General features: G+C 38.7%; 1 protein-coding gene across 8 annotated transcripts in view; it reads left to right on the forward strand.

Annotated features, from left to right (window-relative positions):
- The window catches only part of RBFOX2 (RNA binding fox-1 homolog 2), a 230,781-nt gene that overhangs the window by 76,042 nt on the left and 128,732 nt on the right, over positions 1–26,007 (forward strand). For 6 of the 8 annotated variants that reach the window (XR_009156132.1, XM_058191233.1, XM_058191232.1 and 3 more), the window contains exon 2: positions 2,239–2,289. The exons of the other annotated variants lie outside the window; for them this stretch is intronic. Coding sequence is in view for 5 of the 6 variants with exons in the window: in XM_058191233.1 (XP_058047216.1) it covers positions 2,239–2,289 (51 nt within the window). In the remaining variant the exon portion in view is untranslated. The remainder of the gene's footprint in view (positions 1–2,238; positions 2,290–26,007) is intronic. 8 annotated transcript variants of the gene reach the window in all.

Raw genomic sequence — 26,007 nt, forward strand, 5'->3', positions numbered from 1 at the left:
ACATATATTCATATGTAAATATGAAAATCTGGTTTTGTTACATTGTTGGTAAGGACTTTTTGAGTTAATTGATCTGTCAATGGCTATTTGTATGCTTTTAATAATCAGGAATTGACTGTAATGAGACAAAGGAATATTGAAATTAGATGTAGTGTCACAAGCTAGAACAATTAAGGTTGGAGATCCATCTGTTCTGGGAAGAAGAAAAAATTGCTGAATGTTACTTTTTTATGTACTGTAGCTGCAGTACATAAAACTAAATTATGTCCTGCTTAAAATCTTCCACTTTTTATTTGGATCTCTTACTTCCTAACCTCAGTTGTCTCTGTATTTCATATAAAATATGAATTTTTTTTTTATTCTTATACATATATGCTTATATTTCCTCATATTTCCTCATATATATGTTTATATACTATATAACCATTTTGTGTGATGCTTATGTATATTGTTGTGACAAAAATAAATAAATAAATTAAATAAATAAAAGATATTAGGCTGTTGTTCTAACTCTTAGTAACAGTTTTTCAGCTTCTGTCCTTGCGTTTTCCATAATAGCAACTCCTGCAGAGAATAATTATTCAATAAGAGACACCAGCAAGTTATTGACCTGTAAAATTAGTGGCACCAGTTACCTCCTGGGGAAATGCCAGGGCTGCTCGCAACTTCTCACCCTCTTCATAGAAAGAGATTTAATTATTGTTATGGTACAAAGATTGGGAACTATGGGAAAGACATGCATTTATGGAAAAAATGTGGTTTTTAAATTATATTAATACCTTCTGCTTTCTGCTTTTAATTCTTCATATAAAGATGCTCAGTGTTTTGTCTTGGTTCTAGTCATTTCCTCATCAAGCAAATGTTTGAGTACCTCAGCTGTCTAAAATGGATCATGAAGAAGTATTTTCTTTGCTGCTTCAATATCCAATGATTGTCAGTAAACTCAAATGTAGATGTCACTGAACATCACATTGTAGTTTACCAAATGGGAATGTACTCGATAATAGAAATTTTCTTTGTATGCACTACCCTGTTTCCCCCAAAATAAGATTTCCCCTGATAATAAGCCCAATCGGGCTTTTGAGCGCATGGCAATAAGGCCAAGTGCTTATTTCAGGGTTCAAAAGAATATAAGACAGCATCTTATTTCCAGGGAAACACGGTAGTCTTAAAATAAGTGGTGCCTCTGTTCTATTTTTGCTATTATTATTTTGTGTTAAGAAGCGATTTAGAGATAAATATGGGTATTTGAAAGATTAATGGAGACAACTTCTATAATACTGAGTAATTTATAATTATACTTATTTGTGTTTGTATATTGCTATTTCTTCTAGCAGACCCAGAGCAGTGTAGTTTTATTTCTTGTTCTGCTATTAATGGAGCTACTGTGATAAAATTGTTACATTAAAAAAAGAAGAAGAAATAAACCTCTTATGTAAAAATTCAATCTGACGTCTGATTCTATATTTAGCAATATGTGCGCTTATCCCTGCTCACTTCCTGAAATAATTAGACAGCACAAGTTGCCAAAATAAAAACCTTTCATTTTTAAAGAAGAGATTAGAAAAGCACAAAATAAAAAAAAACACCCTACTTTCTCTGTATGACTTTATACATAAAATGTTACTTGAGAGAGCTGACAAGAATGCAGCATGCTTACTGAATCCTCCAGCTCAGATTAAATATTTAAACCTTCACATGATATGTTAATTTTTGTAAAACAATGTTTCAAATTATGAAATTTTTGAATTAAATAAGGTAATGTATTATGCCTGATAATTTCCTACTTACATTTTATAGTTAATTTTGATGCTTTACCTTGGCAAAATGCCTTATTATTTAAATTTATTCTCTCCAACAATGCAAGAATCCAGGTAGGGAATAACCATTCTTGCAGAATACTATGTCACAGATATGAATGTGGAAAAGATATTATCTAGAACAGAGGTGTCCAAACTTGGCAATTTTAAGACTTGTGGACTTCAACTCCCAGAATTCCTCTGCTGGCTGGCTGAGGAATTCTGGGAGTTGAAGTCCACAAGTCTTAAAGTTGCCAAGTTTGGACACCCCTGATCTAGAACCTTTATAACTAAACCAGGTGTCCTATAAATCAGCTATATAATCATTTGTTCCTAGGAAATGATTTACCTCTTTTCATTTCGTATTAGAATATTTTCAGGTATTCTGGATAGATAGCCTTTTATGGTTTCACAAAATATAATATTTGCTTTATTTCAGAATGAGCCTCTGACTTCCAGTTATCATGGATACCCAGGAAGAGACAGTCAGGTAAAGAATCATTTCATTAAGTAGATTATTATTAATATCATGATTATGTAATGGCTTCTGTTGTAATAATGTTTTATTGGGATTTGTGATTATCCCACTGTACACGTTTTAGAACAACTATCTTCCACATTGCGGAAAAAAGAGAAAACCTGTTCATCTTCCTCTTGGTGGGTTTTTGAATTGCTATAACTAGAAGAGCTATTGGAATTAGACCATGGCAGACAGTGCCTCTGCAGAGCTTTCTTTGAGTGAGGGCAAAAGAGGAAGTCACATGCCAACATGATTGTGGTGATCACAGTGATATAGACTTAGAAAACCAAAGGCATGAATGAGGAAGTGAGTAATTACTCTGTTGCTATGGCAAAGAGGATGTCATCTGTTCCACTTTACAGCCTATTTTGCAAAAAGGTAAAATAAATCAAGAGGCACAAAAAACTGCTAAAGAATATAGTAGGCAGGTGGCCAGCAAGGATTTCTGAGGGAGAAGAATGAGCTCTGTTACTTTTTTGGCCAATGACTGGATGAATATCAGAGGAAGAAAGGTAGACTTAATTTTGGGTGTTATGCACAATACTGAAAACATAGCCCCTCTTACCAGATTTATGTTGAGAATTTTATGTTATGTCCCAAATGTTTACATTTTAATTGTAAAAAGTAAATAGAAGGAAATAGAGAAAATGAAAGAGATGTTCAGTATAAAGTATAAATTTGTAACCTAAAGTATAATACTTAATTGAATAAAATCATTTGCAGTTGAGTTTTCTTAGAAGACTCAACTTCTCAGAAGACTTTTCTTAGAAGAATAATCTAGGAAGCAAGTTTGTAACTGTTTTATTGGCCAAGTGATTATAAAACATTTTGTCAATATAATCCATACTTTTTTATGTGAACTTATGAAAAGTAAGCAATTGTCATATAATTTATGTTTGTGAAAAGAAACCTTAGTCAGAGCTCAAGAATGAACTCTAGTGTGAAAAAGCTTTTGAATGATAGTGTACAGCTCTGTTGTCCTTGATTCAATCCTATAATCCAGTGAACTAGATATTAATTAAAAATAAATGGTAAATATTAGCAGAAAAGCTGGGTCAGGATGACAGCAGTAATGCCCTGTTCAGAGATTGAAGAGAAAGGGATCGCAAGAAAGTAAGCTGTTTGCTCTTCTATGTATTAAAAGCAGTGCAATCACACTGCACTTCTTTTGATGTATAGCCCAGGACTGGGGAACTATGGGTGCACTATGCAAAAGTTTATAGTACTCTCTTGAAATCTCTTTAGTAAGCAATTTTTGTAGGCAATCTCCTTTGCCTGACCATTCACAGTTGCAAAGGAAGAGAGTAAGCTGTTTGCCAACCCTAGGCGGTTCCCATCCCTAGGCTGAAGCACAACTGCATTGCTTTTGATGTATAAAAAAATAGTTAGCAATCACTTGAGCATTCCAAAGGATGAGAAAGTGGTTAGGAAGCAAACTAAAGCTAAACCTGTGAAACTGAGTAGTCTTGTTTCTTTCCAGCTGTGTTTTCCAACTTAGTGACCTCTTTGCTTAGAAGATACTTGCTAGTTCCAGTTAGCTTATTAAGCAAGAACTATCTGTAGATTTGTTTAAAAAAATCTAATAATCATATGTATTGCAAATTACTGAAACAAGTCGCAAGTTTTGAATTATTGTATAATATAAACAGCTTTCTGTTTAAGTAACAAAGCTCATATTTGTTGATAGGTTGGGCATTCTGAATCTGTTCCAGATTGGTTTTTTTTCAAAAAAGGAAAATAAATGTGAAATTTAATCATAAGTAAGATTTTAGGAATTGTATGGGCACGTGTAGAAGATAATTGTATTATTCAATAAATATGAATGCTAAGAAATAGCCTTTAAATTCTAATTACCAGGTTGAGCTGTTTGATACAGAAATAGTTGCTATGCTTTCTCTCAATCTGATTTTTTACTTTCATTAATAAGATTTCAAAGCTTTTTAACTAATTTCATTGGGAACTCCTAATATGACTTAAGTTCTCTGTAACCATAAAAGAGATATGATGGGACACGGGCGACTCTGTGTGGATGGAGTGTTCTAATGTTGAACATAAATGTGAGTCAAGCAAATTACACTTTTGTAAACACCCACTCTTTTCTGTTGCAAATTAATTTACTTTAACAATAATTATATTTTATCATCTATATTTTCCCATGCCTCAGTGAACAAATAATAACTTTGAAGCTAGCCTTATCTGATTCAGTGTAAGCTCATTTGAACACTTTATAGGCAATGTTAATCAGTATTTGAAGGCTATTTAATCCATATTGAAATGGTTTAGACGAGTTTCTGCCTGTATAGATGGCTATGACTAATTAATAATCTATTCCCAATCTGTTGTATTTAAGTGTAAAAAATGTTTTACAGAATATGACTTTTTCAGATTTAATTTGTCAACCTGCCATATCCCAGCAATATGCTTCCTTCAGCCTAGTTTTTAATCCTTTTTAATCCATACCATTGAGAAAGCAGATATTTTCACATTATTTAAAAATTGCAACCTGGTATGACTTAGCTTACTTCAATCAATTTTACTGCATTCTCATCAAAAATGCATTGAGGTAGGCAAGATCAGGAAACAGCAAGGATATCAGGAATTAATTCATTTGTGTTATAGAATATAGTATGAGAATGTTGAAAACTTTCTAAAATATCCCTCTGCCTGCTCTCATACCAATCAGAATCAAGGCAGAGTTATTTTGATTTACTTTCTGATTCCTTTTCATTTACCCGGACAGAATTGTTGCTATACTTTCCCAAAACAGTTGGTGCATTCCTTCCTTCCTTAAGGTTATCTCCATGCTCATCTACTCTTTCCTTAAATTTACTACTATTGCAGAATTGCAGTGCTGTTTACATATGCATTGCATACCTGAAGAACATTCTTTTCTATGTTCTATTCTACACAAAAAGATTCAGCACAATAAAAATTAATTTGGAACAGGTATTTTAGAAAAAGTATTATCACATGTGAAATAGCAGTTCAAGTTTCAACTACCGTATATACTCGAATATAAGCCGATCCGAGTATAAGCCGAGGTCCCCAATTTTACCCCAAAAACTGGGGTAAACTGGGGACTCGAGTATAAGCCGAGGGTGGGAAATGAGGCACCTACCGGTCGGCGAAACCCTCCCTCCCTCGGCCGAGAAGGCTGGCGGCTCCCCCGCCCCGCCCTCTCACTGCACCGGCAGGGCTTCCCCGCGCTAAAGCAAAAGCCCGCCAAGTTCGCGCCGGCCGGTATAATGTGAAAAAAACGAAAAAAAAAAAAACTCGAGTATAAGCCGTATATACTCGAGTATAAGCCGAGGGGACGTTTTTCAGCACAAAAAACGTGCTGAAAAACTCGGCTTATACTCGAGTATATACGGTAGTTCTCCTTGATTTATATGAATTAAGTGATTGTTTATGATATATTTATGATAGAAATTGGTTTTAAAGACATTTTTGTAGGTGAATGCACATAATGCCTGAAGTCAATAAAACAGTTTTATCCTTGATTATAATCATTGATGTAATTAACTTAAGAAATCTTATAAAGTCTTCAAGTCCTCAGAATTCCCAGCTATCATGGCCGTCTCAACATTCTAGTCCACAGCTTCTAACATCTGGTTAGAGAAGGCTGTCTTCAGATTTCTAAATTAGAAACAAGAGGATTTCTATACTAAAGATTTGAAGTTTCTGCTCTTCCTGCCAGCCTATCTGACTGCATTTTAAAAGAAAAGGTGTTTTAGGTCTGCCTTTGAATATATGGCCAATAGAACAGAGACAGATGCTTCCTTGGCACGTTTCCTGAAGCACTTTGTGAGTGTTGTTTGTTTATTTATTTTATTTATTTATTTATTAATCGTATTTATATACCGCCCTATCTCCCGAAGGACTCAGGGCGGTTCACAGGCATTTAAAAACATATAAATATAAATACAGAATAAAAACAATTAAGAAACTTATTTGAAAGCCCGTTAATTAAAATATACAAATAAAACCCAATTAAAACCCATGAATTTAAAACCTAGCTCAGTCCTGCACAATTAAATAAATATGTTTTAAGCCCGCGGCGGAAGGTCCGAAGGTCCGGAAGCTGGCGGAGTCCGGGGGGAAGTTCGTTCCAAAGGGTGGGAGCCCCACAGAGAAGGCCTTGCCCTGGGCGCCGCCAGACGACATTGCCTTGCTGACGGCACCCTGAGGAGACCCTCTGTGAGAGCGCACGGGTCGGTGAGAGGTATTCGTAGCAGTAGGCGGTCCCGTAAGTAACCCGCCCAATGCCATGGAGCGCTTTAAAGGTGGTCACCAAGACCTTGAAGCGCACCCGAAAGCCACAGGTAGCCAGTGCAGTCTGCGCAGGATGGTGTTATACGGGAGCCACGAGGGGCTCCATCTATCACCCGCGCAGCCGCGTTCTGGACTAACTGCAGCCTCCGGATGCCCTTCAAGGGGAGCCCCATGTAGAGAGCATTGCAGTAATCCAGGCGAGACGTCACGAGTGCGTGAGTGACCGTGCATAGGGCATCTCGGTCCAGAAAGGGGCGCAACTGGCGTACCAGGCGAACCTGGTAGAACGCTCTCCTGGAGACGGCCGTCAAATGGTCTTCTAGAGACAGCCGTTCATCCAGGAGGACGCCTAAGTTGCGGACCCTTTCCATCGGGGCCAATGACTCGCCACCGATGGTCAGCCGCGGATTAAGCTGACTGTACCGGGATGCCGGCATCCACAACCACTCTGTCTTGGCGGGATTGAGCTTGAGCCTGTTTCTCCCCATCCATTATATGTTCTGCTCCTTCCCATGTAAGCTCTTCTGGGTGACATTGCTTAAACTTTTGTTAACTAAGCACCCTCTAGTGGAGGAATGTCATGTTTCATTACAAAATAAACATTTTTTCTCTTTCTGCTTGTATATAGGTAGTCCTTGACTTACGACCACAATTGAGTCCAAAAATTCTCTTGCTTGCTAAGTGAGACATTTCTTAAGTGAGTTTTGTCCCATGTTACTATCTTCCTTGCCGCAGTTGCGAAGTGAATTCCTGCAGTTCTTAAGTTACTAATAAAGGAGAATTTTTGTAGCTCAGGATTAACATGACAATGATGTTACCTCATTTGGGTAATGAAACCAAGAAAACAAGCATGCTGCAAGAAAACAAGCATGCTCAGAGAGCACCAAGGATCTTTCAGTTGTTGAGAGGTGTCCTACCTAATTTAGTACAGAGTGTTGTGGCCTGTCAGCTGCCAGCAGAACTAGCAGCAGAGTCAGACGAGGGAGAGGGGGAACCTGGGCCAGCTTTGGCCTTTGGAAGGCTCTGATGAGGAAACAGATGCAGAGCCAGGGCCTTCTGTCAACCCCCAGCTGTCTTCGCAGCCTGAACCGAGTGAGGGGGAGTAACAGATGGGCCCCATCCCAGATGCGCACAGGCATAGGGAGGAAAGGAGAGGAAAGCAGTAAGCTGGATCTCAGGGCAAAGAGGACAAAGATGCTAGCCAGCCCCTCCCTGGCTGGGAAGTAAATAGCAGGAGTTTGGGAGTGGCCGGTTATCACAGACAACCATCCGTTTTCCAGTGGCCATTATTCAAGTTGGATTCCTTTGCCAGAACAAGGTTTGTCGGGACTAATGGCTCTGTATTGAAGGTGCCAAGGGAGTCTCCCTGCTGGGAACTAATAGGCTGGGTCAGAACACAGAGCCTGATTTAGGATGAGCAGCTGATTGGTGGTTGGATCTGCCTCTTGGAATACCGCCTATCAGATGTTCCAGGCTGCAGGGATCGCCACTGCCCATCACCACTGTCGCTGTCGGGGGTGAAATCTAAAAATTTTCCCTACCGGTTCTGCGGGCATGGCTTATTTGGTGGGTATGGCTTCATGGTCAGGTGACCATGTGTGCGTGGCCAAGTCAATGTCACTTCTTTGCCTTTTTTTGACCTATAGAAAGAACATATACCAATTATTTCATGCAATTAATACTTAAATAAGAATAAACAAAGTACACAAAACAATAAGAGGTACATAATTTGTATAACACAGATACTTACAAAGAGCAATAAAAGTGTTGTCTTCAATGTCACTTCTTGTGCCAATGATAATAATGACCTACAAAAAGAAAATATGCCATCAGTGGTGAAATGTAAAATTTGTTACTACCATTCTGTGGGCGTGGCTTGGTGGTGGTGGGTAATGTGACTGGGTGGGTGTGGCCAACTTTTTTTTACTTTTAAAAGCATTTTTTCTATAACCTCTTCGGCCGAAGAGATTGTAAAAAATGCTTTTAAAAAGCTCTGACGATCGCACCTGAGTTGACTGATTGTCAGAGGCTTTTCTTTTAAAAGCATTTTTTTTTGCCTTTAAAAGAAAAAATAGCCTCTGACAGTCAGGCAACTCAACTGGGATCTCCAGAGGCTTTTAAAAGCATTTTTTCTACAATCTCTTCGACAGAAGAGTTTGTAGAAAAAAATGCTTTTAAAAGGCTCTGACGATCCCAGCTGAGCCACACGATCATCTTTTTTTTTACTTTTAAAAGCATTTTTTCGGCTGAAGAAAAAATACTTTTAAAAGTAAAAAAAAACAAAACCTCTGATGATTGCGCGGCTCAGCTGGGCATGGGGGATGGGAGGGATTTTTGCTACCAATTCTCCAAACCACTGTCTGCCATCGCTACCGGATTGGGCGATCCGGTCTGAACCGGCAGCATTTCACCCCTGTATACCATAATATACAAATCTAACCATTTAATACTTAAACAAGAATAAAAGAAATACACAAAACAATTAAAAAAAATAAGAGGTACACAAATACTTACATAAAACTGTTAGTCATCTTTAGCTATAAGATGTTTCCACATAGCTATTTCAGTGGCACTCTCCTTACTTCCATTTTTCTTGAACTTTAAGCGCGGATCATTGGCTGAGCGATGATAATCACTGAACCACTTTTTCACTGCAGGAATAGGGTCCGTTTTGGAAGAGGTAGGTCAGTAACGCTGATGGTCATGAAGTTGGTTAAATTGGAAATGGTTAGGCGACTTCTGCTCTCTGAACATATGAAGTTCATTTTTGAGAAACCCCTTTCCGCTTCTGCAGAACTTATTACAATTGTTCTGACAATATCTTTTGCTTTTTTAATACTGTCAGGAATTGCATATCTCTTTGAATCTTTTAACACATTCTCCACAATCTCTATAGTCGTTGATGTTAATGTTGTAATTGAAAATGTCACAAAATGTGCGCAGTTGTTCTTCAGCTGCTGTCCATGGAAAAACTTCCTCAAAATCCTAGTACTCTGGCACCAAAAAATGCAGAAACTGTAGTTTATTTGTGGTGTCTTGCAATTGGCTACCAGTTTTTTAAATGTTAACAGTCCATCAAGTCGTTTCTGCAAATGTTTGATGATACTGTCTAAAAGTTTTTCCCAATGAAGACCAACAAATTGATGATTTTCTATGAAGTTGATATTTCTGAAGGTTTCTGAGGTAATTAGTCCATCAACTTTTCTTTTGTATGGGCCCTTTCCCTTTGTAAGCAGTTCAAATACTTTTATTGATCTTCTCACCAGTTTTTCAGCCTTTATTATGTCCGTATTGCATGCTTGCAGTGCAGTTGAAAGAAGTGAGATTTCTTCCAAAATATCGATCATCAACGTCAATATTTATTTTCCAGATGGGCAGCCATATCAGAATACTTTGCATTTGCATGAAAATATTGATGTAGCACTGGATAAGCATGCCACACAGCTATGGTTGCCCTTAAACTACAGGCAGCCCATCTTGGCCCCAAAACTCAACCAATCCTTATGATGTTAATGTCAAGTTCTTTGGATATTTCATCAAGTTCAGTTCTGTTCTTATTGGATTGCTGAAAAATGGAGCATATCTTATCAATAAATATTTTAAAATGATTTACTTGCTTTATTTCCTTTATGGCGTCATCTAAAATAAGCTGGAGGCAATGGTTCAAGCAGTGCCATATGATGATGTTTGGAAACTCTTTTGCTATTCTGGTGCTCACTCCAGATTTTCTCCCAAGCATAACAGTGGCACCATCAGAGCAGAACGCTATTACATTTTTTTGCAGGTAGTCCCGGGTAAATCCAACCTTACATAAACTTTTAAAAACTGCAGAACATATTGTCTCTGCATCTTGTTTCTTCAATTCAACAAGCTTGACAAAACTTGTTGGTGGTTCCTCTGAGTCCTCAAATTTACGAAAAGTAGAATAGAATAGAATATAATTTTTTATTGGCCAAATGTGATTGGACACACAAGGAATTTGTCTTGGTGCATATGCTCTTAGTGTACATAAAAGAAAAGATACCTTCATCAAGGTACAACATTTACAACACAATTGATGGTCAATATATCAATATAAATCATAAGGATTGCCAGCAACAAAGTTACAGTCATACAGTCATAAGGGGAAAGAGATTGGTGATGGGAACGATGAGAAGATTAATAGTAGTGCAGATTTAGTAAATAGTTTGACAGTGTTGAGGGAATTATTTGTTTAGCAGAGTAATGGCCTTCGGGAAAAAACTGTTCTTGTGTCTAGTTGTTCTGGTGTGCAGTGCTCTATAGCGTCGTTTTGAGGGTAGGAGTTGAAACAGTTTATGTCCTGGATGTGAGGGATCTGTAAATATTTTCACGGCCCTCTTCTTGATTCGTGCAGTATACAGGTCCTCAATGGAAGGCAGGTTGGTAGCAATTATTTTTTCTGCAGTTCTAATAATCCTCTGAAGTCTGTGTCTTTTTTGTTGGGTTGCAGAACCGAACCAGCCAGTTATAGAGGTGCAAATGACAGACTCAATAATTCCTCTGTAGAACTGAATCAGCAGCTCCTTGGGCAGTTGAGCTTCCTGAGTTGGCACAGAAAGAACATTCTTTGTTGTTGTTGTTGTTGTTGTTTTGCATTTATATCCCGCCCTTCTCCGAAGACTCAGGGTGGCTTACACTATGTTAGCAATAGTCTTCATCCTATTTGTATATTTATATACAAAGTCAACTTATTGCCCCCAACAGTCTGGGTCCTCATTTTACCTACCTTATAAAGGATGGAAGGCTGAGTCAACCTTGGGCCTGGTGGGACTAGAACCTGCAGTAATTGCAAGCAGCTGTGTTAGCCTCTATTCTACCGTGAAGGGTTCACGCCCGATCCCGCTGAAGCCGCAGTTGGAGGATTGGCACAATCTCCCAGGGATCTGGTTGTAGACCCTTGCGATTCCGGTGTGAACGGCTTTTGCCAGACCCGGCCGAAGGCAGAGCCTTCTGCGGCGTTCCTGAGCTTCGCCCATACGGCTGGCTTCTCCGTGCCGGGGTTTCGGAGGACCCGAACCCTGGGCAATCATGTGGATGCCAGCCGATCGAGGACAGGGTCTCTGAGGCTTCAGGACCCCAGAAGGCGAGGATCTTCGGCTGAAGATCCGATTCGGCTTTTCCGGTGAGTGGAGCGGCACAGAGGCTATTCTCAGCCCTAACGCAATAAGATTGCCCCATTCTCGGGGCTAACAGCACAGGAGTTTGCGGGGTGGTTTTTGGCTTCTCAGAAAGAACTTTACCGTAGAAACAGACTGGACAGGCCTCAGATTGCCTGCTATGCCTGGACAGCCACCATTTCAGAGTGCCACATGTTGCCTTTGAGGCATTGTGCCTTGGCAATTCAAAATGGCCGCCACTAATCCCGATCGCTCCAGCAAGAGAGGCCTTAGCTCTAGGGAAGCTCCATCCTCTTCCCAAGACAGTAAATGGGCTAAGACATCTTGCTCCCATTCCAAATCGGTCAGGATGCTCTCAAATGCCATAAGGCACTTGAGAAGGTGATTGAGAGGGCGATTAGGAAATCCTCCCTATAGGAGGCTTCACCCCAAAGGGTAGCCCCTTCCACGCCTACCACTCCTACGACCCTGCCTCCTGCAAAATTGGGCCCTAGTGCCCAGGAGACTCCACAGGCCGTGGCAGACCAGGCCACCCACTTGGCTCTCTCCCCTGATGGGGCCTCTTCCTCGATCTCCAGACCTGGGGAAGTTAATGAACATCCTTTTGGCCCAGCTCCAGTACCTGAGCCCCAGGTGGTTCAGGCACCTACTCTCCAGGAACCTACAGAGCCTCTAGCTGCCACTTCTGTCCCTGGGGTTGTGGCATTGATTGCTTCTGATCTGGCCACCATCATCCAGGAGGCCTTCCAGCGAGGTTTGGCTGTGGAGCTGCAGCGCAGAACCAGCTCTTGGGTATCTGACTGTGCTGATTCCCAAGATGATAGATCTCACTTATCAATAGATCAGGCTCCTTCACGGGCACATGATTATTCTGAAGTTTCTCCCAGCCATGTATCCTTAGCAGGGGATGACATCAGGGATCAGGACTTGTTGGACGATGAGGACCTATCCCCTGACCAGCCATCGTTCGTGGGGTTATTCAAGCCCCAGCTGTTCCGGTCGCTGTTGCATAAGGCGACGATAACCAGAGCAAGCTGGGATCTCCACACAGCCATTCTGAATCTGCTGGATCATCGGCTGCATTTCACCCAAAATGGACTCTGCAACAAGCAGGAACCTCACAGAGCCACAATAACCTCAAAAACCAACTTTCACACTTTACACACACAAAATGTCACATACAGCTTTGTGAGATTTTGTGTGTTTGTGTAGTTAGAGTGAAACACTACAGAAACACACAGAATCCCAGAAAGCTGCACAAATATTTTATTTTATTATTTTATTTTATTTATATTTTTAGTTAAAAGCAGCTAAATTCAAAACTTCCTAAATTTTAAATGGCTATGTCTAAAAAAAAATCCTAAAAAAACCCCAATTAACTATTTTTTAAAGCCCCACCCCCCACCCCCCCAAAAAACCCAGTTACTTACCCAATTGAAGGCACAAGGCAGGCAGGCCGGCAGATTCAGTTGCTTGCCGATGAGATTGATTGCAGGGATTGCAGCAGGCAAAGCAAGGCAAACGTTGCAACCTGTGCCTCGGGATTCAGTCCAAAGAGCAAAGATAAGCAAGCTGGAGGCTGGAGGGAAGGGTGGGTGGTTAGCGAGTGGATTAACCAGGCCAGGTAGGCAAACCCGGAGGACAGCATGTGGCCCTCAAACAATCCCCGGTGGTTGTGTGAACTACGCGATCCTGGGGATTGGCGGGGGTGGAACACTAGGCTGCAACCAGCAAGGCTTACCTTTTTGAGTGAGCGGCCATCGACAAGGCGTCCGAGCGAGATGAGGCATCTGAGTGAGGCGAGGCGTCCAAGTGGGCAAGCGTTGGCGAACGTCTGGGTGAAGTAGCTGGGCTGTGTGAAAAGGGGAATTTATATAGGTTGGAGGTGGGGGGTTGGGCCGGAAGCGCTGAGAGTCAGGAAAAGCGAGTGGCGGGAAAAGCGAATGGCGGGAAAAGCAAGTAGCGGGAAAATTGAATGGCAGGAAGAAGTGGTGAGCAGTTGAGCGGGCGATTGGGTGTGCAGGGCATGGGGGCAGGGATTATTGCTTCCAGTTCTCCGAACCACTGGTCGCCATCGCTATCAGTTTGGACAATCTGGGAGCATTTCACCCCTGGTTGCCACCCCCTCACCCCTGCCACCTATCGTCGCTTTCACGTGCCCCATTTTCAGCCTCCGCATGCACCGTTTTCAGCCGGTTCCAGGCAGCAGGGATAGGTGGCGGTGGCAATCCCTGCAGCCTGGAACAGCTGATAGGCAGCATTCTAAGAGGCAGATCCAACCGCCAATCAGCTGCTCGTGCTAAATCAGGCTGAAGCTGACCAGGCTGTTTGCTGTTTGCTGCAAGGAGGCAAATTGCTGGGAGACAGAGGCCAAAGGGTGGGCGGGGCTTCGGCAACATTCGCTGTATTTATTTATTTTTATTTATTTATTTTTCAAATTTATATACCGCCCTATCTCCCTAAGGACTCAGGGCGGTTCACAGGCAGTTAAAATACATATAAATACAGATTAAAAACGACAATTAAAAAACAGACATTTCCACCCACTTTTTGGGGGAGAGTGTATCTTATATACCGAAAAATACGATGCTTGTTTTCAGGAAAAAACAAAACATGTACACTGATTAAATATATAAAAATACATGGAATATAAAAATAACAAGAACCAGCTGTTGGATAAAAATTTTAATTGATTTACAGTTTTAGAGTTCTTTAATCATAAAGTCTCAAAGCTCCTATAAGTGATACAATGCTGGAGAAAAGACGTGGCTCCGAAAAATTTGACTGTGCCTTGTAAAGCCAAAAAAAAAGTGGCTCTATTTTTATAAAGAATAAGTTTCAACGTGGCACATTTGGGGAACAGTTCTTGTGGCTTAGGTTGCTCTTTGCCATAAGAGGGCACTCATTACCCAGGAACTACTAAGTATTATTGGGAACAAATTGAACTCTGGAATAGTTGTCTCTTTTGACTAATGTGAAAGAAAAACCAAGCAACCCAAAACCCATGCCACAGTAGTAAATAGCATTCTTCCTGCAAAAGCTATTTTGAAAGCTTATTTTCTGGCTGTTTCCAGGAAGCCTTGAAATATACTAATAAAGTTAGGAGGTTGCTTTTGACATTCCAGAAGGATGTAGAAAAACTGAGGGTTGGAGTAGGAAGATTCTATTTAGTTCAACTGTTAAATGAGTCTGGCAGAAAAAAATGAAGGGAAAAAAAGGCTATATGTAGTCAACAAGCCGATGGTAATTAGTACATAGCTGTGTAAAATGGCTGTGTACCAGTCCATTCCCAATTTCATTTGCCCTTAATCAGATTGCTTTATCAAGCACTATCTGAGAAAAATCAAAAGGCTTCCAGCAACAACTTTTGTTGCTGTTGTAGAATAAATACATATAGAATAAATATATGTCACTGGTGTCACCGTATCCCTCGACACCCGAAGTGGTAAAAGAGGAAGCAAATAGTGTTGCCATAGTTAATTTCTTCTTCCAGCTGCTCCTGACCAGAACACTGTATATATTTTGTTGAAAACTTCAGCAGGGCATTCTTGAAGCAGTGATGATAGAAACCTAACAGTAGTAAAACCTTTCCAGTTTGTATTAGATGGAGGAGCAAACATTATATATAAGGCTTGTAAAAAAATTAGACTCTATAAGTATCTTCGAGACACATTTGAACCAAGGAAACTTGTCTTCAGCAACGGCATAAATTAAAAAAAAAATTGAACAGGAAGAACAAAATAGTAAACCTAAAAGTTAGCATAAGTACATTGTCATCAAGAGAGTGATTCAAATTTTGGGTGCCACCCAGAGGTTCTACAACCTTGTGGTAGAACATTCAATAGAAAATTCAGCACATTAAAAATTCTCAGTGCTAGATAATTAAATTCTGTCTTACCTGTCATAATAAAACAATACGTTATTTAGATGTTTAATTTTCTGTAGTAGAAGGTCAAGTAAGTACAGAGATTTATAAGAAAAAAGAAGTTAATCTTTTACATAATGGTCATCTTCATACCACTTTAATATAATCTTTCATTTTCTCAAATATTGAAGAGGCTTTTTATAAAAATAGAATGAAAGGATTTAATTCCTGAAACTTCAAATTGTCAAATGTTATTTAAATAAGATGCTTGCATCTGCAATATTTGATCTCATTGAGAATCCAACAGAAGGTGTGTGTGTGTGTGTTTGTGTGTGTGTAGTCATCAAACTTATTATCCAACTTCACTTGATGTAACAATGAATCTCTATTCTTCAAAACTTGAAACTCAAATTCAAAAATTAGCTAGCAGCAGAAGCTTCAGCTGAATTGCTTTATTGCAGACAAGTGTGCTATTCAAAATATATGTAAAGACACTTTTCTAGCTTTGTACTTATCTAAATCTCTAAAAGTAATATTTACTTCTTTCTTTAACAATAATGGCATTCATGGTAACAGTAATAAAAGTAATAAAAGACAGTAATAACAGTAATAACATGATTTCATCAGAACTAAAATTTAAAAATACAATAAACTAATTGTCTCTTCAGTATAATTCTTATTTTTTTAAAAACCTGAGAAATGGAATTGACTACATTTAATATGCCATGTTTATATATGTGTCAATTTTATCCCCCTCTATCCCCTCTAAAATAGATAGATTTTATCCTTGGTACTCTTGTCCCTAACCTAGTTTTTCATGTCTTCTAACAGCGCACTTATGATCACCATAACTGAGTCCATTTCTCTTGCTACTGATCATCCTCATTTTTTCTTTATTTCTACTTTCACCAGCATTAGTTTATTTTGGATGTGTGTTAAATTTATATCCCAACTTTTCCCCCAAGAATTCAAGGTGACTTAAAAGGAGATCTCCATTTTATTCTCACAACAGTAATCCTGTGTGGTGGATTGAGCTGAGAGAAAGTGACTGACTACTCTCACCACGAAGCAAATTTCCATGGCTAAGGATCAGTTTGAATTTAGGTGTCTCAAGTTTGCTTTTGCTTTTGTAATAGCAATAGCGCTTAAACTTGTATACCGCTTCACAGTGCTTTACATCCCTCTCTTAAGCTCCCAACAATCTGGGTCCTCATTTTACTGACCTCGGAAAGATGGAAGGCTGAATCAACCTTGAGCTGGTGAGAATTGAACTGCTGGCAGAGAGCAGAATTACTGCAATACTGCACTCTAACTACTGCCACCACCGCTTCTACCCACTACTGACTGTCAGTATAACCCACTGAGATCTTTTTGATTGATCTGTGGACTTAAATGGACATAACTGCAGTTCCTAAAATAAAAAATAAAAAAACCCAACCTACTTACAACTTACTTACAACTATAGGATTAAATCTTTGAATATCAAACCAGATGTGCATCTGTATCTATGAATTTAAGGGTGCTAGTGTCAAAATTTAGAGGGGTTTTTTTTTTGAGGGGAGGGGAAGATAACAAATAGTTGTCACCATGTCTATGCATGGTTTGCTCTTAAAACTCAGAGTATGGCTTCATGTATAGTACATGAATCTTCAGACTCTTTTCATTTTCTGCCTAGGCAAATTAGTGAAAAAAGGCTATTTACATTAACTTACACAAAGGGTAATTATAGTTGGTGCCCTGAAGTAGCTTATAGTGGAGTTCTCACTGTTGATAAAAATTGTTATCTGTAGAAATATCTGAAGCAATTAAAAACCAAAGCGAGAATACTGTGATAAGCTAAAGCATTATTTATCAGTTTACAAAGTAAAATAACTAATACATGAAATCAGAGTGGCTTATATCAAGTAAATTATAAAATAAAATAATACCCAAACCTAACAAAGTAGACCTACCAAGTCAGTCCAGGTCCAATGTCTGTATTAAAAGCTTGTTGGAATGATACAGTTTTTAAAAGCCCTATGAAAAGTGAGTGAAATTGGGGGCACCAGAATCTCAGGGCCATGGTTTTCCATGACACAAGGATTGCAACCAAGAATATGTAACTCCTGGCTCAATTTTTTTTCTCTTCAGAAGAGTGAGAACTCATACGATAGCAGAGCACTTGGGATATATGCACTGGCCAAGCGAAATCTGAGTGGAAAAGATGATCCTGTAACTTTCAGGTTGCCATTTAGAGCTTTAAAGGTAATGAGCATTGGCTACCAGTGCAATGGCTGAAGAATAACTTTTCTCAATGTTCTCTTCCATGCTAGGTCATTGCATTTTTGACCAGTTGCAGCAACTAAATCATTTCCAAGGACAAACACTCTATAGATGTCCAAATCTGAGATGAGGACATGAGTCACAGTGTTTCTGAACTAGATTTCTCTGCAGTTAACTAAAATGCCCATGAGATTCTAACATGATTTTCCATATGAAGGATAGGGAATAAAACCTCCGTGAACTTATTTTTTGGCAATATCCGCTTATCTCTTGGAATAAGAGGTGAACAATATGTCATCTATTCATATGAACAGCGAAGTCAGTCCTGGAACTCTTCCTCCTAAGAGTCTGACAACAATTGTGAAATGGATCTGACCCTTTCTTGCAAATGTTTGAGTTGTAAGACAGAAAGGATTTAGTAGTTGACATGTATTTGTCTAGGTGCCTGGCAGCTGGAAGGGCCCAGAGATGTCTTCATGACAGCTGTCTTGTTCCATACTGTTCAATGCTTGTTTAATATGAAGCAAGAGTCACCCTTTCTATGTCTTTTGTGTCTGAAATAGAATTTAACTCCCAACATTTCTTCTTCCATTGTGTGAGTTTCTTTTGTAGCTTTTATTTCCATAGATGCATCTTTCTCTTAATATAGAAAAGTTAGGTTCAGACAATTCTTAAGCTGTACTTTAAGGGATGTTAACGAAAGAATCCATAATGTTACTTGTTGCAACTTTAGCCATTGGAATGCTACATTAAAATGAAATGATTTTAAATTCTAAAGTCTTAGAAGCTACAAAATAAATAGAAATGACCGTTCTGACTATTTGTATCATGATATCATGATTTCAGGCGGTGGCAGCTAAACAATAAAAATGTTCAGAGCAATTGAGAAGATAAATTCAAGGTATGAAACTGTTCATCATTCAATATATATTTTTAAAAGTGCCTAACCCAGCAAAACAGAATTCGGTGGCATTTTGCTGCCAACCTGCTTTATAATTATACAGATATAAATAATACTGTAGAATTAATATTTCCTTGAATGCTGTAAAGTTATAGAGGAATGACCTGGGAGAGGGGAAGGAAGAGATGCTGCCCTAGGGAATGGTCAGATAAGAGAAGTCAGAGCCTACAGCTACAGATTGGGTTGAGGAAGAGGCCTGGAAGGGACTTCCCCTACAGTTTCTGGCTGTAAAGGAGATGTGTACTTTCAGACTTGTAAGATTTGTTGATATAGCCTTACAATAAAATTAGAATTATCTCATCTACAGGGTGTTACCTGTCTGGTCTATCTGGAAAGGCTGACAAGTAATCTCTAAAAATTATATTATTGAGTTATTTTTAAATATACATTTACATTTTAAGGATATGTTTTATTTCTATTGTACAGGTCTCTAACTATTTGTCATGTCAAGCAACCAATATTCATGGTACTATACATTTATAAGACTTTACACTATGACCCAGAGACTCCTGCTTCCTTTATATGTAAAATAAATTAGCAACAAAACCATTGGTGATGGGTGGAAAGCTGGATAAATATTACATTTTTAAATATTAAAGATGGGAAACAGGACTAAAAAAATCCTCCAAAGTTTGCACAGAAAATACCATTTCGAGACGATTAGCTTACTTAAACATATTCTCATGGCAGCAAAAATTACATGGATGTAAATGGCTTGAACAAAATAAAGTAATAAGAAAGAAAGAAAAAGCAAGTAGAGTTCAGTAAGAAAGGAGTAAAGGTAAGTTGGAATTTAGAAGAAGGGCTAACATCTGTATGGTTTTGCTGTATTGATGCCAACCAATCGTACACCAGATTCTGAATTTCTTGGCTTCTTCCTCAGGACTCAGAGGTACAGGTTGCAAGAGGGTGAATTTTGGTTAAACATTACAAGAGATTTAGTAGTAAAACTTATTCAGCAGTAGAGCTAATTACCTACAGGAGCTCTCAATTTCTTGACGATTTTTACAAGAGGCTGGGCCATTAGATATCCTTGACTGAGCAAGGGATTGGACTAGGTGACTTCCTGCCTTTTAGGGTTGTACTTTGATGGTTTTTGCTACTACTAACTTCCCTGACATCCGTCCTCTAATCCCAGTGTGTGTATAATGGGAAAAAGGAATAACTTTGAGAAACCAAAATAAGTCTGTCAAAAGAAATTTGAATCTGGGCCAGATTTATAATTTGAGTAAGCATCTCAGACAATACTAGGGGGAATTATATTATTTTCGCAAGATTCTGTTACTATAATTTTATAATAAAGATAACATTAGCTTGTGTGACTTTGATTTCCTAGACCAGCCCACCTCGGAGTGCTGATGGTCTGTGAGAGAGCACAATTAATCCTAACTTATTAGCAATTAAAATAGCAAAAATGGAGAAACATGAAGCAATTTCTATAGGTCATACTTCATAGATATGTAATTAGAGGATTTGGGGGGTGGGTGGGATGGGGATAGACTAATCTCTTTTTTTTTTTTATTCAAAAAGTTTTACAGAAAATTTTTTCCCCCTCCCCTCCCCCCCTCCCCTCCCCCTCCCTTCACAACCCCCCTCCCCCCCCCCGACTTCCCAGAACGAGCACAAGGTATAGTTAAAAATAAAACAAACATATGCTAAAAAATTTTCGTCCCAACTTAATTATACCCCTACAATCATCAATTCCTAACTTCCCCAAAACAATCAAAATAATACATCATAATCATTCAAAACAGTCTGATAACTCTTAGTCTGATATCTACTTTGAATATAGTCAATCCATTTTTCCCATTCCTTTAAGTATCTTTCTTGCGTATTGTCTTTCAAAAAGGCTGATATCTTCGCCATCTCAGCCAAATTGGCAACTTTCAATATCCATTCTTCTATTGTAGGTACTTCTTTTTTCTTCCAATATTGTCCTATTAGTAATCTTGCTGCTGTTATTAAATTTAAAATCAATTTAGTCTCAATTACTGTACAGTCCGTAATAATTCCCAACAAAAAAAATTGCGGCAGGAACTTTATCTTCTTTTTCAAAACATTTTGTAAAATCCACCAAATTTTTATCCAAAAGGCCTTTATATCCTTATAAGTCCACCAAATATGAAAATATGTAGCATCATCACAATTACATCTCCAACATTTTGCTTGCATATCTGGGTACATACATGATAATTTCTTAGGATCTAAATGCCATCTATAAAACATTTTATAAAAATTTTCCCTCAGATTCTGTGCCTGCGTGAATTTAACATTTCTAACCCAAATTTTTTCCCAAGTTTCCAATAATATTGGCTCCTGAAAATTTTGTGCCCACTTTATCATACAGTCCTTTACCAAGTCCCTTTCAGAATCTATTTCAAGTAACACATTATACAATCTCTTTATATGCTCCTGAGACTGATTTCTAATTTGCTTTACCAAATTTCCCTCGTTCTGCTCTATACCAATTTTCTGATCTTCCTTCCATCTAGCACGTAGTTGCTCATATTGAAACCAAGTATAATTTTTCCCTTCTTCTTTTAGTACGTGCAGAGATTTTAATTGCAAATTACCTCTTTCAGTATACAAAAGATCTTTATATGTAATCATTTCCTGATTCTGTTCTATATTTATATTCTCTATTGTATGTCTAGGACTTGCCCATATAGGAACCTTATAATTTAGTTTGTAAGAGTATTTTTTCCAAACACGCAGAAGAACAGTTCTTAACACATGATTTTTAAAGACCTTATCCACCTTTTTGTCATAAATTAAATATGCATGCCATCCATATAGCAAGTCATAACCTTCTATATTCAAAATTCTTTCCTCCGTTAAATTAAACCAATCACTTATTGCAGAGAGAGCAGCTGCTTCATAGTATAATTTAAAATTGGGCATTTTTAAACCTCCCCTTTCCCGGGAATCTTGAATTATTTTCATTTTAACCCTAGCTTTTTTACCTTCCCATATAAATTTATTAATTCCCTTCTGCCATTCCTCAAGCTTCTTATCTTTCTTAATTATTGGTATCATCTGAAAGAGGAATAAAAATCTAGGTAAAACATTCATTTTAATAGCAGCTATTCTCCCCAGCAAGGATAATTGCAATTTTTTCCAAACAATCAACTCCTTCTGAACTTTTTGCCATAAAACCTCATAGTTATTTTTATACAATTTCTGGATAGAATAATCTCATAAGAAGTAAACAAAACTTTTTTTTTTTTTTTAGAAAATGAAAACCCTTAAGAAAAAAGTCCAAATATTTTTTTTAGTGAGACATTCAACTAGTTCTACAAAAGTAGAAGATTCTTGAAAGAGCTGTCCTTCCTCTGTCAATTTCCATGAAAATTGCCTTTTCCTGGAAGGTCCAGTTTAATAGAGCGAGATGGATGAGATTGCTTCTACATCACTTTTTGCATCTTTAGATTTTTAAGTTCATCCTGAAGGACTAACACGTTTTTCAAGATTGGAAGAGTTCCTTGGTGACTATAGTAGAAGTAACAGTTATCACTCATGAAGATACTGATTTAGACTCAGATGAAGGCTGGATGGCTGTGAATGTGGGAGTTTGCAAGCTTCATATTCCCTTCAGTGTTAAAATATTGCAACTTCTTTTAATGTTGCCTCCTACTGGAGCCCACCGTCCATTAATGCTGTATTAATAATGTCTTTTTTAATGTCATTGTACTTGATTTTCACCCATTGAGGTGTTGTCCATGGAAAATGTATAATGTCTTCCATATTGCTAGTATATTGCCATATGTATTTCATCCACAAAAGTATATATGCCTCAAAGTTCTAGATTAAACTTCCCACCTGATGTTACTGCTGATAAAGCAGCTGTTTTCTGTCAGTTCTTAACCTCCTGGCAACATTAGTTATTAGGTCATAACACTGTTTTGGAATATATGTAGCACTTAGTCAACTCAGTAACATTTCCAACATATTACTGTTGTTAAATACTGTTAGTATTGCCATTAATTATCCATGACTGATTATTTAACAAAACTAATACTTTGGCTTAGTATTAAAAAGACCATTATCTAATCCACAACATGATCGATGTGTCTAACACAGTGGTTTTCAACCTTAGCAACTTTAAGATGAGTGGACTTTAACTCCCAGAATTCTCCAGCTATGTAAACATTGCTAAGGTTGAGAAACACTGGACAAGTAACTGAGAAACAAAATTATCTGTATAATTAAGTATCCCATAATATATTTTCTTATTTTTTTCCGACTCAAAACATCCATATTTATTCAAATCTTTTTTCCTTCTTAGGGAAATAATTTTTCACTAAGTATTATGAATGGGTGGATGATCAGTTGTATTGCTCTCAGAGTTTATGTTTATGTTTATTCAATTTCTATACCGCCCTTCTCCCGAAGGACTCAGGGCGGTTTACAGCCAACTAAGAACAATGGATACAAAAATTAAAACAGATTTAAAAGAGTTAATTTAGATAGGCTGAAAGTATTTAAAAACTCTTAAAATCCCCATTAAAACTATTAGGCCAGTCCTGCACGATGGAATAAAAGAGTCTTCAACTCACGCCGGAAGGCCCGGAGGTCAGGGAGTTGGTGTATCCCTGGGAGTAGCTCGTTCCAGAGGGCTGGAGCCTCCACAGAGAAGGCCCTCCCCCTGGGGGTCGCCAGTCAACATTGTCTGGCCGACGGCACCCTGAGGAGACCCTCTCTGTGGGAGTGCACTGGTCGATGGGAGGCCACCAGTGGCAGGAGGCGGTCCCGTAAGTACCCCGGTCCTAAGCCATGGAGTGCTTTAAAGGTGGGAACCAACACCTTGAATTGCACCCGGAAGGCAACCGGAAGCCAGTGCAGCCTGCGCAGGATAGGTGTTATATGGAGCTTCGAGCTGCTCCCTCTATCACCCGTGCGACCGCATTCTGGACCAGCTGAAGCCTCCGAGTACTCTTCAAGGGGAGCCCCATGTAGAGAGCTTTGCAGTAATCCAGGCGGGAAGTGACGAGGGCGTGAGTGACTGTGCATAGGGAATCCCGGTCGAAGAAGGGACGTAACTGGCGAATCAGGCATACCTGATAAAAAGCTCCTCTGGCGACGGCTGTCATATGTTCTTCTAACGATAGCCGTGCATCCAGAAGGACGCCTAGATTACGAACCTTCTCCGTGGGGGCCAAAGATTCGCCCCCCACAGTCAGCGATGGCCTCAGCTGATTATACCGAGATGCCAGCATCCACAGCCACTCGGTCTTGGCTGGGTTGAGCTGGAGCCTGTTTTTCCCCATCCAGACCCGTACGGCCTCCAGGCACCGGGACATTACTTCGACAGTTTCACTGGGGTGATTTGGGGTGGAAATGTACAGTTGCGTATCGTCAGCATACAGATGACACCTCACCCCAAAACCATGGATGATCTCACCCAGTGGCTTCATATAGATGTTGAACAGGAGGGGCGAGAGAACCGACCCCTGCGGCACCCCACATAAGATGACAGTAATTTATCAAACTTTTCTCTGCTTATCAAGAAAATCAGTTAACAGTTTTCTGGATTTGGATTCGAGAACTCCCCATTTGTATCCCAGCAGAACTAGTCTACTGTTTAATCCAAACTATTCCAGCTGTCACCGTATCCTGTCTGGCAGCTTCTTGCCTAATATCAATTCTGTCCTTGAACTCCTCTTAATTAGCTGGACTTGCAAAGACATAATTATTTTAGACAGACCTTTTTTTTAATCATGCAGCCTAGCAGTTCATTATGTAAAAGACAAGTTGTAGTTTATTTTATTGTCAGAGCCCCTACTGTATTTCAGGGATATAGGGCAGTTTTTGATGTACAGAAAGAATGGTTTTTTTTAAATTTCTAGAACCTCTTAGTTAGATCAGACTAACTGGAGCTGAATTATGGCAAATGGGAAATACAATTATTATACAAATATACAATTTTTGAGTGATATCTTTTTTTATTCCAATTTCTATATCTTTCTGATTGAAGCTGATACCCTATCGTACATGCCACCCAAACTATTTTTCACAGATGAGAAGCCATATTTCTGCTCATAAAGAATATTTCCTTACGTGTTTTGGTTCTGTTTCACAAATGTTTGCTTCAAGAAGAAAAATATAGAGACTTTCTGCTGGCACATGGATAAACATAGAATGAGGCAATACACCAACTGCCCCATACCTAGTTTGGTGACTTACCTATAGAACATTAATAATGATTTGGTTGTTCTTGGATGAAACAAGCTAAAATCTTTCCCTGCTCATAAAGGAGGTCTTATGCTTCGTACAGATGACATCTTTTTGAAAGCTTGTATTTGTTTAAAATATAACCTGTTCCTTTTTAGTTGGAAAGGGTTTCTGATTCCACAAATCCTTTTGTTATGCTGCTTTAGGGTGAAACGAGTGGGTTTTTATTTCATAGAGGGTGGCCTATAATACTAACGTTATGGGCATCAGAACAGTTTTTCCTTTGTTGCTAATATTAATTGCATGCTGGATTGTGTGATTCAAAAAAGATATAATTAGAGGATAATAGCTTTTCTAACCAAGGTCAAAGGCTCTTTTCTCTAAGTGCCTGCGATAAAAGAACAGAATCATCTGACAGTCTGAATCAAACCTGAGCAGATGCCATATTGCTATTTACCAAACAGGGCCTTATGACCTGTATCTTCTCCCTTCCTTTTCAGCAGTATATCCACTCATAAGTAAATGACTTTATGGTTTCTGGCACCACCCACACAGAAGATAGCTGTTTTGTCCTTGGTTCAGTTTTATCCGATTTTAACTCTTTGAGACCTGTGCTAGAACTAACTGCTTTTTGTGGTCAGAAGCCCTTTTTTCCAGATATTTGACAGAATTATTCAAAAGGATGGTGGTTGCTTTCAGGAACATTATAATAGCAAACTCAAATGTGACAGCCAGGTTATATTGTCTAGCCATCTTTTGTTTCTTTTCCTTAGTAGCATATATGTTTGAGACACTTCACTTATTTACAGATAAAGAGTGGGATAATGTATGTATTTGAGTGCCTTGTTGCGTCCCACATTTAAAGATTTTATTGTTCTAAATGTTCAGTTGCTTATTCTGAACAGATATCTCTTCAGAACTGTACTTCAGTTACATTTTCCTATCAGCCTTATTTTTTGATGAAAAGAAAATAATCTTCACTGCCCACCCCCTTACACTTTTTCCTCAAACAATGTGGA

The sequence above is a fragment of the Ahaetulla prasina genome, chromosome 7, assembly GCF_028640845.1.
Source record: "Ahaetulla prasina isolate Xishuangbanna chromosome 7, ASM2864084v1, whole genome shotgun sequence".
NCBI lineage: Eukaryota > Metazoa > Chordata > Lepidosauria > Squamata > Colubridae > Ahaetulla > Ahaetulla prasina.